The sequence below is a fragment of the Limulus polyphemus genome, unplaced genomic scaffold (genome assembly GCF_000517525.1).
Source record: "Limulus polyphemus unplaced genomic scaffold, Limulus_polyphemus-2.1.2 Scaffold1185, whole genome shotgun sequence".
Lineage (NCBI taxonomy): Eukaryota > Metazoa > Arthropoda > Merostomata > Xiphosura > Limulidae > Limulus > Limulus polyphemus.
The window spans coordinates 23,016-42,398 of NW_013666795.1; the positions used below are offsets into that span (position 1 = coordinate 23,016).

General features: G+C 31.9%; 2 protein-coding genes across 4 annotated transcripts in view; one reads left to right on the forward strand and one right to left on the reverse strand.

The window, feature by feature from the left end:
- Nucleotides 1-3,736: 3,736 nt before the first annotated feature.
- Nucleotides 3,737-4,708, forward strand: LOC106462503 (testis-specific serine/threonine-protein kinase 1-like). Its single transcript, XM_013922436.1, has one exon. It carries the CDS (start codon nt 3,737-3,739, stop codon nt 4,706-4,708), a length of 972 nt encoding a protein of 323 aa, XP_013777890.1.
- Nucleotides 4,709-10,034: 5,326 nt separating this feature from the next.
- LOC106462504 (glutaminase kidney isoform, mitochondrial-like) overlaps nt 10,035-19,383 on the reverse strand; it is a 47,478-nt gene continuing 38,129 nt past the window's right edge. For 2 of the 3 annotated variants that reach the window (XM_022389788.1, XM_022389790.1), the window contains exons 12-16: nt 18,189-18,320; nt 16,766-16,920; nt 15,416-15,556; nt 14,812-14,929; nt 10,035-10,268 (exon numbers count right to left, since the gene is read on the reverse strand). In XM_022389788.1, the coding sequence (XP_022245496.1) occupies nt 10,098-10,268; nt 14,812-14,929; nt 15,416-15,556; nt 16,766-16,920; nt 18,189-18,320 (717 nt within the window). In that variant the 3' untranslated portion in view covers nt 10,035-10,097. Of the gene's footprint in view, nt 10,269-12,740; nt 14,930-15,415; nt 15,557-16,765; nt 16,921-18,188; nt 18,321-19,383 lie in introns of those variants that run through there. The other variant, XM_022389789.1, reaches the window with a different exon arrangement.

The following is a 19,383-nucleotide window of genomic DNA, read 5'->3' on the forward strand; positions in this document are numbered from 1 at the left end:
GTAACATCTCTACGAAGTTACATTAAGGATACGAACCACACCATGATTTTATTGTATGATTTTCATCGCATAGGCCATGAAAATTATAATTTTATCAAGTTTCTTTTCACTTCAGTTATTTAAAACAAAGGACTTCTTGCATTTAAATAATTTTTAGACCTCGTGGAAACACAGATCATCTTGCGTACGTACTTCTCTGTCTAGCTGAATTGGTGTTAACTAACAGCCCTCTCTTCAATGGTAAATATTATACATAAACTTGTGGGATCAATATGAACAGAAAAATGAACAGATCGTTTGAAATTTTGTTTATTAATTTGACCGAAAATAAGTTTTGAGCCCTAGAGAAACACCTAGTATGTACCGCAAGTATGTGTTTGATGTTGTCGGTAGAACTTCAATGGGTAAAGACAACCTCAGAAAATGTTTCACAGCACGTCACTTGTTTTCACCCTGTCCTCGAATTCTCTTACACAACATACAGTAAAAAACTTTCATTTCTAGGTATCGAACTTTCTCTCAGTAAAGCTGCATCTTTTCTAGCATATATTATAAAACTATTGATTCTCATTCAACCGATATTTTAATTCTTCTCACCTATACAACACTAAAAAATTCCTCCCTTACTCTAAGTTCCTAAGACTGTGCAAGTTATGTAATGAAGTTAATAGTTTTACTATCAAAATCCAGAAAATGACTGATTCTTTTCATAAGAAGAGACTATTCCCAATTTTTAATATTCGACGCTGTCTCGAAGGCAGCTAATAAATCTTGTGAAATATATTTTCGTTCAGACTAGAAAGATAACAAAGATCGCATTCTTCTAGTTCTGACATACCATCCTATCAAAATAAAGTAAATAATGTAACCACAGGTAACTGCAAAATAATTACAGAAGATCCTACCATCAAGATAATACAGATATGGTACTAATATTCACAGCCTTTTGGGACATAATGTATTAACATCTATTAACCAAACTAAGAACTCACCTGATAGTCGACTTTGTGAAACATCCAGATGCGTCATTTGTGAATAAATACGAAGACTTGAATTCATCTTTCGTATAAGACAGTCCTTCACTTGTATACCCTACTGTCCCGTTTATTGTATAACATAAAAAAGTGTTATGGACAGTTAAATGTTGGAAAAAGAAACTGTTTCCTCGGGGATAGATCCCGTGAACATCATAGTGGAATAAAGAAAATCCTTGCAGATGCCACTTTGATAGTCCAGAAAATGACATCAGTGATCTCTCTTTAGAGGTTTTGGTACAGGATTGTACCATGTGTTTTCTACTACCTAAAATTAATATGCAGGTTTTTCAAAATCTTTATACTTTCTTTCAATTCAATTTAGACGTGGAAAATTGTTCAAGTAAACACATGTTAACTTTGGTTCTTGTTAGCTCTGTCTGGATCTTAATTCGCTAAACGGCAATAACAAAGTTTCTTGCAGAGAAAATAGTAGGTAATGTCCAGCAATAGAAAACTGTCAGTGAATCGGGTAATGGCCCGAGGTTTCCATGCCCAAGTAGTTGAGCACGTGTGGACAGAAGTCACCTGCAGGGTAGTGTGTAAACCTAGTTTAAGTTGTTATTGTATGATTTGTATTAAAAGACAGGTTCTCCTTTGTTTAACAGATTTTGCTGAACTTTAACTCTTAGACTTGAACTGTTGCTTTATTTTTGATGTTGAATATATATTGTAACTTTACTGAGATATTAGCAGGATTTTTTCACTTAAATTTCTATACACCGGTAGGATAGCTGTAAGTTATGAACTTACAAAGCTAAAATCTGGAGTTTGATTCCCCGAGGTGGACGCAACAAGTAGCTCAATGTGGCTTTGATCTATAAAAACAAACAAAACTTAACTTTTCTTTAGTTTTTGTGAGACTTTACTTTTATTATAACTTTATGTTTGTTTTAGAGTTTTAATAGAGTATTTTATTTTAACTTAACTTTGGGTTTAACTTAAACACAATAAAACTGTAGTTTACTTTAGACGGGGAGCAAAGCTCACACAGAAGGTTTCACTTCTCTTCTCTCTCTCACCAGTCCAAAATACACTCACAACAGGCCCACTTTGTGATAGTAACTGTGCTTGTGATTCACTAGTTTGTTAATAAAGTTTATTCTTGTACACCGTCCGTGATTCGACTCTTGCTTCCTAACAAACTCAGTGAGAGATCAGGCAAACAGACACACACACACTCAATAACTTAGAATTTTCGAACCTCCAGTTAGCGGGCCCTAACTGACTATTGAAAGGAAAATCCGCGAGGAAGACAATACTACATGGTACCCAAGTATGCTCCTTCGAATATCATTAAAAAGAGAACACCTATAAAACAGAATAAATCAAGTATTCTTCATAAATTAAGTATAAAACCGAATAATTCATAAATTGAACGCACACACTTATTTTTTATTGTCTTTCAGAATTTGTAGTGGATACTGGAGGGATTTACAAGTTTCAATAATAAACTTAGAAAAAACTACCTTTACACCCCAAATAATTAATTGTAAGAGAACACGTATTTCAATCGACGTTTCGCCTTTTTCATTTATTCAGGGCTAGTAAATAAAATTATATATTTGCTATACCGATCATTATTACCGTTTATTTGAATTTATTTTATCATAATTTAGCAAATACTTTTATTCCAAGGTGGTACCTTTTTTAGTACATGATACTGAGAAAAATAAGTTTAATATGACCTATTTGAAATCATTAACATTCCAACACGTTTTCTATCAGTTTTTAACACCCATGTTAAATAAGATGCCACTTCAAAAATATTTTTTTCATTCATTAAATCACAAAAACTTATAAGTAATGCAATATTGTTACACTGTACATATATTGTTACACACACGTTTGCTAAAGCAAATATGTTAAAATTCAAATTTCCTATAGCCGACTGTTATATCCCGAAAACGATAACTATACTGATAAATACATTTTTGTCTGCAGCACTTATCCAGTTTATTTTTATATGGCAGCAATTTATTTTTATGCTTATGTTATCGTTCTGTCGCCAAAAACCATTTTTACAAATTTAATGAATATTAGTAAAACATTTCGACAAGGCACGATCTTAAATATGGCTTCAGAAATTAAAAAAAAATCAAAGAAATAATAAAAAGTACTTAACTATAGTTAAGTTTCACTACCGAGCGAATTGTAGCCATAACTAAAAGTTTTATTTATATATAATATACATATCCAGTGAAAGTTGTGATAGTTTTAACATTATTGACAGCCATGTTGTTTACTTTGTATTTTTCATGATCATACTCTTCTCAACAATGTATAAATGTTAATACTTGGGTATCAATCAATGAAAGAAATATAAAAGCATGTTATACACACTTCATATGTTAGTTGTTGAAAACGTGTGTGTTTAAACGTAGATTTGTAAAGTTTAGAACCATGTTTCGGACAGTTTGCCTATTCAGGAAGTTGCACTGCCCTAAAAATGGAACTTTGATTATATTGTAACAACATTACGTTAGCTTAGTATTGTTAACAAAAATCACGCCGTTGTTAGGTAACGAATTACTAGAAACTACATGTTGACTCGGTAATGACAGAGTATTTCACCCAAGTTTTGTAAATTTTATTGGGTTTTATTTTAAATGCATTACTCGTATATTTTATGAAAGTGGTTCATCTCATTGTTTTTTTATACCAAATTTGTCAAAGATACTTGTCAGATAACCGAGTTAACCATGGCAAAAACTCCGAAACAAGTCGGATGTGTGTCGAGTTCCAATGCCGATACAGTTTTTTACGTTGGTAACTTTAATTCAGCTTACAAAGAATTACAATCACCAAAAAACATCGTAAAAACTCTTCTGCGTGGAAGGTCTTCGAATGAAAGGCTTCTTAACATTAAAGGATATACAGTTGGAACGCAGATTGGCTGTGGTACGTTTGCTTCAGTCAAGTTAGCTTATTGTACAGCAGAAGACCAGCTAGAAGAACTTGCTGTAAAAATTGTGGCACGAGACAGAGCACCAAAAGAATTCACGAATAAATTTTTTCCTCGTGAGTTAGAAATATTAAAAAAATTAGACCACAGCAATATCATCAAACTTCATGCGATATATCACTTGCCGGAAAAGACTTATATTTTCATGGAGTTAGCCCGAAAAGGTGATGTCATTGAATACATTCAGGTTAATGGACCTTCTTCAGAACAATTAGCGAAAAGGTGGTTCCATCAAATTATTCGAGCTTTGCGGTATTGTCACCGTCTAGAAATTGCTCACAGAGACTTAAAGTGTGAGAACATATTGCTGGATGATTCATTAAATGCTAAGCTTACAGATTTCGGGTTTTCCAGAACATGCTTCGACCCAACAACAAACCGGCGGATTCTAAGCGAGACGTACTGTGGGAGTGCAGCCTATGTGGCCCCAGAAGTTGTTCGAGCAGTACCATATAATCCTATGTTATCTGATCTTTGGAGTCTGGGAATTTGCCTCTTTGTAATTCTCAACAACTCTATGCCTTTTGACGACTTTAATCTAAATAAAATGCTCAGGGACCAGGAAAAGCGAAATTGGAGACTGCGATCGAATATTGAACCCACATTAAGCAATGACGTGAAACAATTGTTACGAAAGTTATTAGAACCAGATGTCATGAAGCGAATTCCGCTTGACCAAATATTTGGACATTCATGGTTACAGACGTGACTAATAAATATTCCCATCTAAAAAATTATCATTTAATGTAATACATAATAGTAAAATACCTCCTTACCCCCCTCCAAAAAAAGACTATGATTAAGACTTTTTCACTAATAACGGGTCATTCAGCCTTACTCGACTAATTTTACTATCTTAACAATTAAACGCTCTAATTTATAATTTTTATATTTTATCAATTCTAAAATAGCTTAATAATCGGTATATTTGTTGTGTCTGGTTTGTAAAAAAATATATATATATAAAGTTGCTGCTTTCCATTCAATATTTTTTTTTATCAATACATACCTATAATCAATATTTCCAAGGGGAACGTGAAACCTACGTTGAAAACTGTAATAGTTTCAAAATATAAATATATTGATTACTTTAAGAATGTCTCACTTATTGATTTTAATAAAGTATGTAGCAGGTAACAATGGGTGTGTTCATTTATTGACCCGTATAATTACACTTCTACCCACAGATTAAACTGGTGAATTTCCCCAGTTCACTATTGTGTTGTTAATTGTTTAGATTAGAGGACGATCATCTGAGTGTGGAAAAAGATGTTGTTTAACATAGAACGTAGGTTTTCCAACTGGAAGGGAATGTACTATACTTTGCAGTTTTCGATGCTCTGAACGTATTTTTACAAAACCAATAAATATATTATTAAACATCTTTCACTACTTGCAAGTTTTCTGCATAGACATATAAAAAGCTCATCTAAAGTCACTTTAGGCCATAACAACTACCACAAAGCAGCTTTTAGGTGGGACACTGCCGTTGTTGTTCTTTTAGCTCGAATCTACATAACGGGCTATCTGTGCTTTGTTCACCTCGGCGAATCGAACCCCATATTTTACCAAATTCGTAAACTTACTGCTTCCCCTCCGGAGGATTGTTACGTTGCTATATGAGCGCATGATTAAACGTTTAGCTCATAACGTTCTTCTTTCATGGTCTTGAAACACGCGAGAAAAAGTGTAGGAATTAATAAAAGAGGTATAATTGTTGACGTTTTATCATAATGTCTTGCTAGTCTGTACACTATTTCCAGAATAAATTTCATTTTCTGTCATTCTTTTCATCACTTGTGTAGATGTACTTCAGACTGACTAAATCATGGCGATTCAATCATCTCACGATCAACGGTTCTCTATTCTTGGATCTCTTGCATTGTGAAACTTTCTTGGCTGTTACAAACTCCCCAGTGCTTACAAGTTTAGCTTGGCAAGTCACACTAAACGGGTCATTTCCGATAACTTGGGTATCTGTGTAAGAAACTTCCTGTTGTCTTTCAAGTACCTAGTGTAGAGTTGCCGAAACTGTAGTTACATTTTCTGAACATCTTCACCTTCACTGCAGCTCCTAGGTTTTGACTTGCAACTCTTAATGGAATGATTCACAACTGGTTAGTTGACAACAACATAATCAGAAGGCCTAAGAATTCGATTTTAAGTAGCAAAAGTCAAGATTGAAAATGCAGGCTCAAACGAACTCCGACTGGTCAGAAAACTTGGTCATAACTGTAGGTCAAAGTTATAATGACTCAGTTACAGAAGTATTCCGCCCAAAGATTTCTCCTAGAAACATAGTGCGAAAATACAAAGACAAATAAATTGGTTACCCAGTGCTGCGCCAACAGGCTCACGTATACTAACAAGTACCCTGTCTAATAGAATATAATCTCTACTACCTGCGGGCGGCTTGGTCCACTCAGGCATCCTCGGGTCTGACCTATAATCTAGCCGAACTCTTCAAGGTTGTCACAGCTCTGAATGTGATACACACCATCCTGGAATACCATCTGGTTATTATACAAAACAGATGTCGGGTGTAGTTTGAAATAAATGGAAGGGAGTAAAATTGTAGGGCTAGATATCCACACTAGTAACCAAAATAGGTCATACTTAACCGAAGTTCTTCAGACCATACACTTCATTAACACCAACATCTTGCTTCCTTCTTGACTTCATCCAGACACAAGTAGAGCAATTACAAAGCCTTCAGCCTTACATGCACAGACTGCACTTCCATGCATTATGACTGTGTCTTGTATTTAAATAATGTTGATATTTAGAAAATTATGTAATTTTTGAAATATTTCAATCTGAATTAGTGAAAACATTCAGACACAACAAATTAAGACATTGGGCGGACAAAGTTCATATTTTGTCATGTTACATACTACTGTTTGTTAATTTCATTTTATACAGGTAACTTCACATACTCAATCACATTTCACCTGAAATTTGCGTTCGTTACACTTACAAAATAACAGATCAAATTGTTTTCCTGCAAGTGTAGTGTGAGTTGAGCCATTACTCTCACCTCTTTCCATAAAATTCACTACCTACACAATATTTCGACGTCAAAACTGAAATCACACTGGTATTAATGAAACCAACAGGCACGCTGTGTCTTCAGATAATGCTTCACAGGCCTGTAATAACAACTAACTTCATGACTCTAGATCTTAACATTCAGTTCAAATCATTACACTCTCATTAAAATGTTGCCTATAAGTTGTGTTCTCAGTATTTACTTTGTGTTATACAATACTCATAACTGACTTTGTGTATAGCTTCATATAGTGAGAAATATCTCATATATATCTATCTACACATACACACACAAATATTGCCATATACATGTCTCCAACTTTAAAACATCATCACATGCACTAGTAGTTGTTGACAGACTGCCTCAGGCTTGAGCACAACTACCAGGTAAACAGACAGGCTACATCCATCAACAAGACGTAACATGAGACCATCTGTGAGTAGTGAAACTAAACAGTATTTTATAAGCATCATGAAATAAATATTTGTTGAGAAAACTTAGGCAACCTTGGAGATTTTTCAGTTAATAGTCTCTATGCCAGAATTAATGTTCATCCTGTCACCACCTTCTATGTCAATACCCATGCTTATGAACTTTGGCTAAGTACAACTGTATACAGTAAATGTGCTTTTACTGCCTGAGATGGCCACCAACTACGGACCATTATAACATTGTATTCCCTTACAAGTCGATCCATTTGCTTCATTTGGCACCAGATAAAATATAGGTAAGACCAATGAACTAAGACCTATTTCATTAAGATACACAGACATCCAACCTACTGTCAGTGCTGGTAAAAGAACACTAGTCTTTTACCACAGATGAAGAAGTTACATATATTTAAGTGTACTGGTGAGAGTCTCTCGAGCACCCTGCAGTCTGTTCTGGAAAACTGCTACTACTTGATTAAAGAAAGAGGGATTCTTGTAAAACGATAGACTAGCATTTTGCTCAGAAAACAAATGGTAATCAAATGGCAGTTACAAAAGAAATTTCATACATTTTGTTGAACAATACAATCGAACATCTAAAAAAAAAAACAAGGAATGCTACTTCTTTTCAGTCATTGATTTGCTAACAAGCTTACCACCCTATCTTGGATTTTAACTCAGCCCAGCAATCAGGAGGCCATTATTAGCTTTGCAGTCAATAATTTGAGCTGGAATCCTCCCATTCCTTACCCAAACACTTGACTGAGTCAAACATTGGATTATGGTGATTCAGCATCTGGCATAGCATTGCACATCCGTAAGTCCATTTATTCTAGACATCAATCTTTCTTGGCCACATTCTTAAACACATTCTATCTCACCTGGAATTACAGGGGTAGCTTGTCCATCAGCCGTACATAACTCCAGATCACTCCATGATCTGTGGTTGCCTCAGCAGTATTCCCCCTGTCATGGAAAAGCTCTCTACTGCCCCATAGATCACCATCCTCGCCTACAACTGTCTGCTGGCTCCTTACGTCTCTCACTCAGTTGTCAACCAAAGCCAGTGTTAAATTGCTCTGGCTGGCAATCACATTGGGGTCCAGTAGTGATTGTCTCACTCAATCTTTGAGTCATCATGATAATCGCCAGTAATCTGAGCTTCTTATGGATTGAGGCTCAAACTCAGGGAAAAAACTATGTCAGCTGTTCTATGTACACCAAGCAAAGGCAGTTCTTCTTGGGTCTGCACAGCAGTGATGACTGTCAGGGACCTTCGCAGTATATGCAAAAGTCCAATGTTGAAGAGAAAACTTCTCACAGGCCTGTGGGCCACATTTCCTCAGCATCCAACTCTTAATCTAGGTCATACGTCCTTCTACCTGTGAAAAAAACCATTTCCACGTGCTCAAATTCCCAACACACTCATCCCTATAGAATGGAAGAGCACATACATAAGCTAGCATAAAAATGAATCAACCTAAATATCTGAGTGGCATACAGGCATGCTATATTCTCCTGCCATCTATAATAATATAATTATTTTTCTAAATTATAGATTATTAAATTTCCATTCTATCATAGAGGCAATACATGATCCAGGGTGTCTAATATTATCTTGTTCTAGTAACTTCAGACCTTTGTTCTTTAGTCAGATGATGTCCTCTGCCTACAGGGATATTTCAGTATATTTTTAGCCTGTGTTAAGACTAGTTGAACTGAAATATTCTTTGCTGGCTAAAGTATGAAGGCAGCTGAGTCTGATAGCTGTCAGGAAACAGAGAACATGAGGTGTACTTTCCACTGGACAGAGAAATCAAGTTGATATTTGGATTCCAGGTGCTTTCTTTGTATCAGTTTTGCTCCCAGTTTTTTAGAGAGACAAGACCTTTAAGAGTTGGTTCACCATTTATTGTTTAGGTAATACATCTTGTGAAAAGGAAGAATTCAAGAATAGCTATTGCATAACTTGGACGGTCTGTTTTGAGTTTCTTTTGTGAATAAAGATTTTTGTTTATTTATCCAATTGTTTGTCCAGCATGGTTCACTTTCTCACAAAATGAACACTTGGTTCAATTATCTTTAATCACATGAAGTCTCATAATTCTTCCTGGTCAGATTCTGCTGTTACTGTGCATAATTCTATTTGATACTTATCTGAAAATCCCATATCAGTTACTAACATTTTGGGGTACCTTCTCTCATGTTTCCATGGCACTGCCTCCATATATAAAAATTAAGCACTATATGGTTAGTACTTTGTTATTAGTACTAGTACACCTGAAAAAGGTTTAAATTTCTACCTATGAGTTCATTTCAGATTGATGTGGATGTTTAGGGCAAATAATCATTGCTCCTTGCTATTGATTGTTAGAATGCTACCAGTCCTGTAATGGCTGCACTTAATGGAAGACCTTCAGAAATAAGTAAAATATATATGTATTATATGAAATTAGCTAAGTTATATTGCACTTATGGTAAGCTTATACATAGTGCTAGTGTGATATAGAGTGACAGACGTTACTCACCTTGGATAAGAATGAGGAATATGTCCTTTCCTGTGATTTTCCATTTAACACACCCAGCTACCAATAAAATATTTATATGTATCCAAACTTTTACATGCCTTCAATGACTCCACAGTAAACTGGAATGGACTGTGTAATCTGGGCATTGATGTGGGGCAACTGATTGCTCTGGCACTTATCAAGTGTTGAAAATGTTATTTGTGGTAAGTGTACACTTGAATGGTAGCAAACATTCTCTTCGATCCATAAGTGATGGAAAAACTATAAAAAATTTTGACTTGTTAGTTGCCATGTATCTATGAGGAGCCAAACAGGATTAGTATTTGGTATTATTTTATCAAATATACTCTTGTTATTTACTGAACATTTTGCCTTCTTGTTTTATAAATTTTTCACAAATTATTCTGGCAAAAGTATTTAACCTTTTAACGTTGTCCATTTTGTAGTTATACAATAACTTTTCTATGGTTATTTCTTGCACACAAATCTTAATTTTACATCTGTACTTTTGTTGCCAATAAGCCAGCTTTTGAACAGTGTAAGAAAAAAAAAATATCATAGTGAAAAATCTGAAAAACAAAAAAAATTATTAGAATTCTGGCCAACCATATTTGTTAAAGTATCAGTATTATCAAACTTTCTAAGTTACCTTAAACAGATGCTAACATATTGCCTACCAATAACGGAACCTCCATATGTGACTACTTTTTATTATAATGAGTAAGTAGAAATATTTGGCTAAGCCCATTATAATTTCAAAAGATGTTTGCTGAGAGAAAGGAATTTAATTTGTTCATTTTATCTTTTTTTTTCAATTTATATAAGTAATTATAACACAGACGAGAATTACTGAACAACACAATTATTGAACACTTTATTACTATACTACCCATACAAGTCATTCATACATGATGCATTCATCATTCTTTATGTCATCTAAAAGACACGATTATTCAAAATCAACTTTTTCTAGTTCCTACTCACACTGGTTTGTTAAACACAACTTTTTTGTTACTTTTATTCAAATATAAAATGTTTTAGATTTGTTTTCAATCTTCACAAGTGTTAGATGGCCATATACACAGAAAATATTCTTCTTAGAAAAAATATTCTTGTATTCCTACATAGTACTATTTAAATTCTGTTTGTTTGTTTTTAAATTAATCCCACTCAACAAAGTTAGCAAGGGTTTGTTGTTCTGTTTGTGTGTTTAATAGGATGATTAATCTGATATGAAACTCCAATAAACATCTATTTTCTACACATTATGTTCTTACTGTGAACACATTCTCTTCAGTAAATTTAACAAAAGATAATAAAAAATTATATTACAAATACATGACTAATTTATAAAGATTTTCCTTTTTAATTATTGATTTTAATACTTATATTATTCCATAATTCAATATAAGTGTGTTCTACAATTTAAAAGATCAGCTATTATAAAAATGCATCTCATACAAATATTGTAGTTAATTGCATATTACATTATTAACATTATAATTTTTATTTTCATTGCTATGAAATGAGAAAGTTAGATATATATTTAAAAGTGAATTGAACTCCACATCGTTTCAGGTCAAAAACAGTTAATACGTTAGGACTAGTTTTCTATTATTTGTCAAATTACTTGGCAACTTTTACCAAAGTCACTGGGGAAAGTAATGTTCATTCTTGGAATATTCAATGTGGGTGAATGAAATATAACTATCTGTAGTTATTCCAAACCCAAGCTTGAGAATCAACCAATTAACTTTACATGATATTACTCTGTCTTTTATCCTTGAACAGGAAATGCTACTGTTTTATCTGTAACTCATTAAGCCCACATCAATTAAACATTTATACCATATTATTAGTTTTCACTTAGTTATTAAAAGCAGTAAACATATTGGCAACATTATGTAATAACTTTATTACTATGACAGAATGTGTATTTGGAAAAATACACTTGATACGCTGTTGCCCTAGCAACAAAACATCACACCTAAATCACGTAATATTGGTTGACTAGTTACATTTTGAAAACTCGTACAACACTAAATGAAACTACATAACATCATAACATACACTACCTCACAACTCAATTCTACCAATTACAGTATAATATCAGAGTGCAAACTGCTACAATTTGGGACAAAACATACAGCAAACAGAAAATATCAGCTGTTAAAGCATTTTCAGCAACTCACACAAGTTCTGCATACTTTTGCAGTTTTATGAAATGGTTTATTTTTTATTCATTGAAGCCCAAGAATTTAAAAATGGCTAACATACAACTACACAGTTTAATAAACATCCAAAAAAGTTGTTTTAATACCGAAGAAAATAAAACAGAACAACGACTTGACAGCTCTTATTGTAATAAGTCCACTCACATTCACTGTTCCTCAGTATAACCTATACTACCTCCTAAAAAATGCAAAAAACTAAAACTAAATTTATCATAATATACAGTGTTTGCTTTTGCTACTTCAGACTAATAAAAACAAAACTGCAAATTAAAGATAACTGTGAAAAAAAGTAATATATATGAAAAAAAAAAAGTTAAAAGGCATGGAAACACTAAAAATATAAATAAATTATCCAGAAATAAGACAGGGTACAAGTAACTAAAATATGGCACAAAAATTTTAAAATTGGTGAAATATGTAATGTGTCATTCATATGATAAAGCATTAAAACCACTTTGGTATACATACACAAAGAAAGAAAATTAATGTTATCTACTGAAATTTGCCACCTAATTTTAACACAAAAATTTTAAAAGTGGTGAAATATGTAATGTGTCATTCATAAGATAAAGCATTAAAACCACTTTGGTATACATACACAAAGAAAGAAAATTAATGTTATCTACTGAAATTTGCCACCTAATTTTAACACAAAAATTTTAAAAGTGGTGAAATATGTAATGTGTCATTCATAAGATAAAGCATTAAAACCACTTTGGTATACATACACAAAGAAAGAAAATTAATGTTATCTACTACTGAAATTTGCCACCTAATTTTAACACAAATATTTTGTGCAGCAGTTTTGTATGGAACAGCATTGCAGGCATGCTGAGAAAAAAAACACTTTCAAATGACTATATGAATGTTTATATATAATAAATATATTCCTTAACTAACATCAAGTAACTTGTATTAAACAGAAGTACGGTAATGAAGGAATAAGATCCACTGGCAATGCATAAATAAATTAATACAAATAACAGAAATGTAAAGAAAATATTTCTTCCTAGTATATACAATTAAATTTACTGAGTACCAATGTAATGAAAATATATCTAACAGCTATAAAACTAATTCAACTTTTCATAAAAATTGATTATAAATAGTGGCACCAATCTCGGCCATTTCTAAACTTTATTTATATTTTAAATAAAAACTCAATTGATAAATAATAATCATTAAATGCATTTAAACAAGAACTGTAAAATCTAAACGTCACAATGAAGGGGTATATTTAATGGGAGAGGAACATAACATTTCTATTGCACTCAATCAAATAATGTGCTGAGTGTAACTAAAATAAAAAATATGGCTATTACATAGCAACACAGAAATCTGAATTACACCTTTATTGAGATAAGCTCCTAAAATAAAAGTGTAGATCAAACAATGTTTCATTCTTCAACTAAATCTACATTTTTTTCCTACAAAATAGTATGTATAACAAGCAATATTAAACACAACAAGAACAAAAATTATAAATAAAAAACGAATTATTATACCAAACTATTTTATTCAACAATAACAATAAAATAAACTCTTTCTGACTTTAAGTAACCAACATTCTTGTTTTTTGATGACATTAGAAACCTTGATTTTCCAATCGACTGTTTAAATAAATTATTGAATGAGATATTCAACATATAAAATCTTTTGGAAGCAATTTTCATAACAATGATTTTTGATTTTGTGACTAGTATTTCTTAAGTAAATATAGTTCAAAGTTTTAATCATGTTTAATCAGACAGATTTTGTATTTTTAAACTTACCCAATAGACAAATTCCTCAGATAAAATGAAACAGAGTTTCTGTGGTTGGCAACACTAACCCAACACTTACATCTGAATTCAAATACAAGCTAAAAAAAACTAAGCATTTGAATACAAATTTTAAAAAGAAGTAGTCCAGAAATAACTAAGGCCAAAATGTTAGCACTATATTCTAAAAGTATAAAATAATAAAGGTACATGTACAAAACAACACATGTACCAAGACTGTTTCTTCACAAAAGTGACCTTGAATGTTATGTCATTCAATGCTGTATATTATACAAAAAATGTTTGAGTCTCAAAATTAAGTACTTGAGATACTGACTTAGATACTTGTTTTTGAATCTGTAATCACAAAACATAAAATATGGATTATCTTATTTAAAATGTATATTTTTGCCCACGATTACTAAAAAAAATCTATATCAATAATATGATATTTTTGGTTTGGAGTTAGTTAACATAATTGATTTTTTCTTTATTTTTTTAACTTTGTAATCAAAGGTAAAGTATTTCAGATGAATTTATTTTTGAAACAATCATAACAGATGACAGATTATATATTCCAGTGTATAAGTTACACAGAAAGCTTGACCCTGAATACAAGTTTAAGCTGATGGAATTTCAAATGAAAGCACCACATAAAGGAAATTATATACTGATCTAATAGTCCTGCTTGTCAACCTCTTATCAACTCAACAGTGTATGTAGCAAATACAACATAAAACAGTTACATTCTGCCTACTTAGGCATGTATGGAATCGGAGAAGGTGTCCGATTAACATTTCGAGTAGATACCTTTAATTCACAAGGACTCTTTCTTTCTTCTTCTCGCAATGACTCCCACTTCTCTAAAATCTCAGCAACTTCTGGATGACCAAATAACATGGCTTCATCATAAGGTGTATGACCCCATCTAGAGAAAGGAAATTTCTATATTTTTATGCTTAAAAGAGAAAAATTAGTTTACAACATGAAGTGTGTTGTAACGTAATAGCAAAAAAACCATTACTTTTTGATAACTTATTTACAGGTATCTCCTAACAGTTGTTTCAAGTGATTTATCAGAACAAAAAAAAGGCAAAAAAAATTTTGTTTTTGAGATGCAATTTCACAATCATTTTTATATGACATTTACAAAAGAGTATTTCCTACGTATGCATGCTACCTTAGCAGGTATACGCTAAAAAAAATTAAACATAAAGAAATAGGAATTGTTTGATCTACAATGCTTGTGAAAAAAATCACAACATTTTCTTTAAACAATATAATAAATTCCAATCACACACAAAAATTCAGTCACACTAATATTTCCTTTCTTACATAACTAGCAAATTACATTAATAACAACATAATGGAATTTCACTGAAACAACAACAAAAATATTAACCTAGTTACTTACCGATCTTTTGGCTTGTGTTCAACTCCACACACTTTAAGGAGAAAATTGACACATTCAGAGTACCCCTCAGCTGCTGCTAAGTGTAGAGCTGTTCTTCCATCATAATCACACTGTTCCATGTCCATACCAGAAAGGTAATGCCTGGAAGGTGAATAACATCAAATCAAGAGAAGCATGCTTTACTTTTAATTTCTTTTAGTAGGTAGACATATACATATGTGATCTTTGTAGTAAGCGGACATACCCATGTGATCTTTCTATTAAGTAGACACATATGTAATCTTTGTTGTAAGTACGTATACACATATGCTAATAGCAGGTAAATACACAATACCATGTAATCTAAAATAAAGTTTAGATCCAATTTATGGAACAAGTTTATATGGCAACAAATTTTGACACTTTCACATGTCCTTTTAGTCCAGATTTTGCTTATGAGAGAAACACAAACAATTTATTTTATAACGGAAGTTATAAGTTAAAAAAGGATAATGATAGCGTAGTAACTAAATCTGACAAACCAAACCAAATGGTCATCATGAACAAATCTACCTAAGAAGCAAAACTGAAGGATGAAATTACTTTGTGAGAAACTTTTCAAAAAATTCTACCTGATTATTCTGATCTCTGAAAAATATTTAAATGGATGATCTATTCTCTGCACCCCCCCCCCACCCCCCCATTCTGGTGTAGTGCCAGTGCTGGTTCTACTTAACACTATACCTCAAAGTATTTAACACATAACAGATCACTAAAGAATTATGTTTTTAATCAGTAAGGAGACTCAACACTAAGCATTAAAAAAAAGCAATATAAGTTTAATCAAATAATGGTATTTTTCACACTAATTATGGAAGTTCAACTTATTAAATGATTTTCATATATGCATGGGAGATGGTGCCTCAATGATGAATAAGCATTGAATCAAGATATCTGAATTTCACTACAAAAGCTGTAGCTGAATTTAACAAAGGATTTCTAAGCGAATGATTTTTTTAACCCTGAGATTAACTTCAACATAAACTGCTAAAATTATTTCATGTTTAAGACGAAATGTTAAATTTCGACTTGTGAGCATATTGTTTGAGTTTATTTGAGAGTTCAATTATGAAAAAAATCCTCAAAGTACAGACAAGTGAGAAACACAAAACAATATCTTCAGATTCTTACAAGAACCAATGCTAGTCAGGATATTAAATTCAAAGTACCAAGTGAACCTTAGTATGGCTACTTCTGTAATACTCTAAACAGGTGATTTTTTTGCATTTAGTTGTATTCTCTAAGGATCACATTCTGTCCAGTACATTAAGAGAAAAATGTAACGAGTGAAGCTGAATCAATGAAACTAACCTCCTCATTGCTGTCACATCTCCACTTGCAGCACTAAACAACAAACTAACAATTTTAAGCCCTTTTGTTTCATACTTCTGTCTTCGAGGATCTCTTTTTTGAGTTGTGTGTCGAAGATTATCATAATGATGGAAATTGAAGAGGCGAATAAATTCCTGAAAGAATAAAAATAATCATTTTACACCTTGAAGTAAGTACAATAGCACAGTTTGAATTGAACCAGCATTGTTTCCTTTATCAAACTCTTATTTACAAAAATCTATCAAGACTTCAACATGACTAAAACCTATAGATAAAAAACAACAACTAAATACACCTTCACATGTAGCAAATTACATGTATTAAAGACAAAAAAAATGCACATATAAATGTCAGAAAATTTTGTAATTGTATAAAATGCTGGAAGAGGATATAAACAGTTATACAACTAGACAGATGTTTTGCTTATTCCCAAATCTAATACAAAAAAAAAAATTCTTTAGTTTCCTTCCTATACATTTGTGAGATAATGTTTTTTTTATTTTTAGTAATGATTTGATTTTGTTTAACATTTATGTACTTTTCCTTCTATCATTTGATTCAGTTATATTCATTTTCCTTAAATGCTACCTTACTTGCCTCCTAGTGTATATTAGATATTAAACAAGTAATTTTATATTTAGACCACCATGAAGTTCCCCTGGTAGTGATGTGTGGATACTAAATTCATGTATGGTTTTTTAACACAAATGCTAAGCTGTTTGTCATGTGATAAGTTATCTCATGGTCTGGGAAAGAAATAAAAAGTTATTGTCAGAGCTGCCAAAATGTGATATGTACGATTTTGATTGTTAAAAGAAATTATTGTAAATACTCACTTGATCAATATTTGTATTTCAAATAATCTTGTGAATTAGGTTTTTATGGTTATTTTTTGTTATTGTTGCTATTATTATTTTGTGTGCTTTGCTATTAACAATGTTGCTTTTATTTTTCAGATTGTATTTAAAAATTGAGATATTTAGTTACAAAATCCTGGTCAGGCACTACTTAACTTCTTGTTGATATTTTGTAAAACATGTATTGTGTTAATAAGTTCATAATTTATTGCATTCTAGTAACAGCATGGTTGATTGATATGTTACACTGATAATGTGAGTGCTTGAAACTTTAAATATTTATTTGGGTTTCAATGTAAATAAATTTATAACATAGAAGAAAATAATTATTCTAATAGCTCATTTTCAAGAAAACCACACTTACCTGCAAAATGGAGTTGAACTGACATGAAACTAGATATCAATGAGACACTTTCAAGATAATGAGAAACTCATTAGATATTTACTTTTCTACTGGTTAATTTCTAACATTTAAAATCTATCTAAAATATAATACCATTAGTTATTCTATTCTTGTAACATTTATCTACTGCATAGTTCCTCACCTCGCAGAACTGTACTCCTCGTACTGAGTTACCATAAACATCTAGTGGTGGTGACCAAAGACAGATTCCCATTACATTAGGTACAACAATCATGGTACACCCAGATACACCTGACTTTGCTGGTAAACCCACCTACAAACAGGATCAAATTACGATGATGATAGCAGCTTGCTAAAAGTTCCAGTTTAATGACCAGATTACTACAAATTTACTATATTAAAAGTTATGATGAAGCAACTGAAATATGCTTAAAAAGTAGCTATTTTACAAAGGTCTAAATATCAGAATGAAACTGTTATCTAAGATTGTTATTATGTGTTGCTAAATTTCTAAGGATTAACTGTTTTCATACTAAAGATTGTACAAACCTCAGTAAAAACAACTAAAACATTGTACAAAAATTCAAAATTTCATACACAAAAATATTTCAAGTTCCACAACAAAAGTGTTTCTAAGGTCTAACAGTTTTTTAAGTATATTTTTTCTACTTTTTAAAAAACTAGTGCAATGAAAAATATCTTTGTAACGAATTTGTTATTATTTATTTATTTTAATATCAACATTATTTATATTTACAAACATGCATAGCTTATAGTGTTAAATATGTATTGGTAAACTCCAGTCTATTCTCCAAAGTTTTAGAAGATTCTTGAGAGTAAGAATCAACAATATATGTATGTATGTAAATGTAGCATTAGTATTGTTATGTAAAACTGAATTTTCTAGAAAGCCTCCACATGCCTATAAATATAACCAATGCGCTGTACCAAAAAAAGAGTATCTATTATTAGTTTGCTATAGTCAGTGTGCTATAAATTTTGGAAGCTATAACTGCGATTGTTATAATGCTTATCAATCGGAAAACTTCAGATATTTGACCAGGAGCAGTTACAAAGTTCAAACATTACAAATCATTTAACTTCAGTGAATTCTCATCGGACATTAGTATTTTCACGAATACATTATATAGCTTCATCATGGAAAACTCGGCGTGTGTGGCTGGTAAATAATGAAGGACAAAGCTAGCTAGCTTACTGTTAAGTGAATTATACCTACATCAACTTCTAATCAACTCACTCATTGTGAACCCTCGATAAGATATCAAAGAAGTTCCAGTCTAGAAAGAAGACTTTATATTGCTTGTAAATTTGTGAAACTTTTGTTTATGAATCATTGTTTGTAATAATTGTTATTG

Coding starts and splice junctions, on each gene's coding strand:
- LOC106462503 (XM_013922436.1), top strand. CDS start 3,737: ATGGCAAAAACTCCGAAACAAGTCGGATGTGTGTCGAGTTCCAATGCC.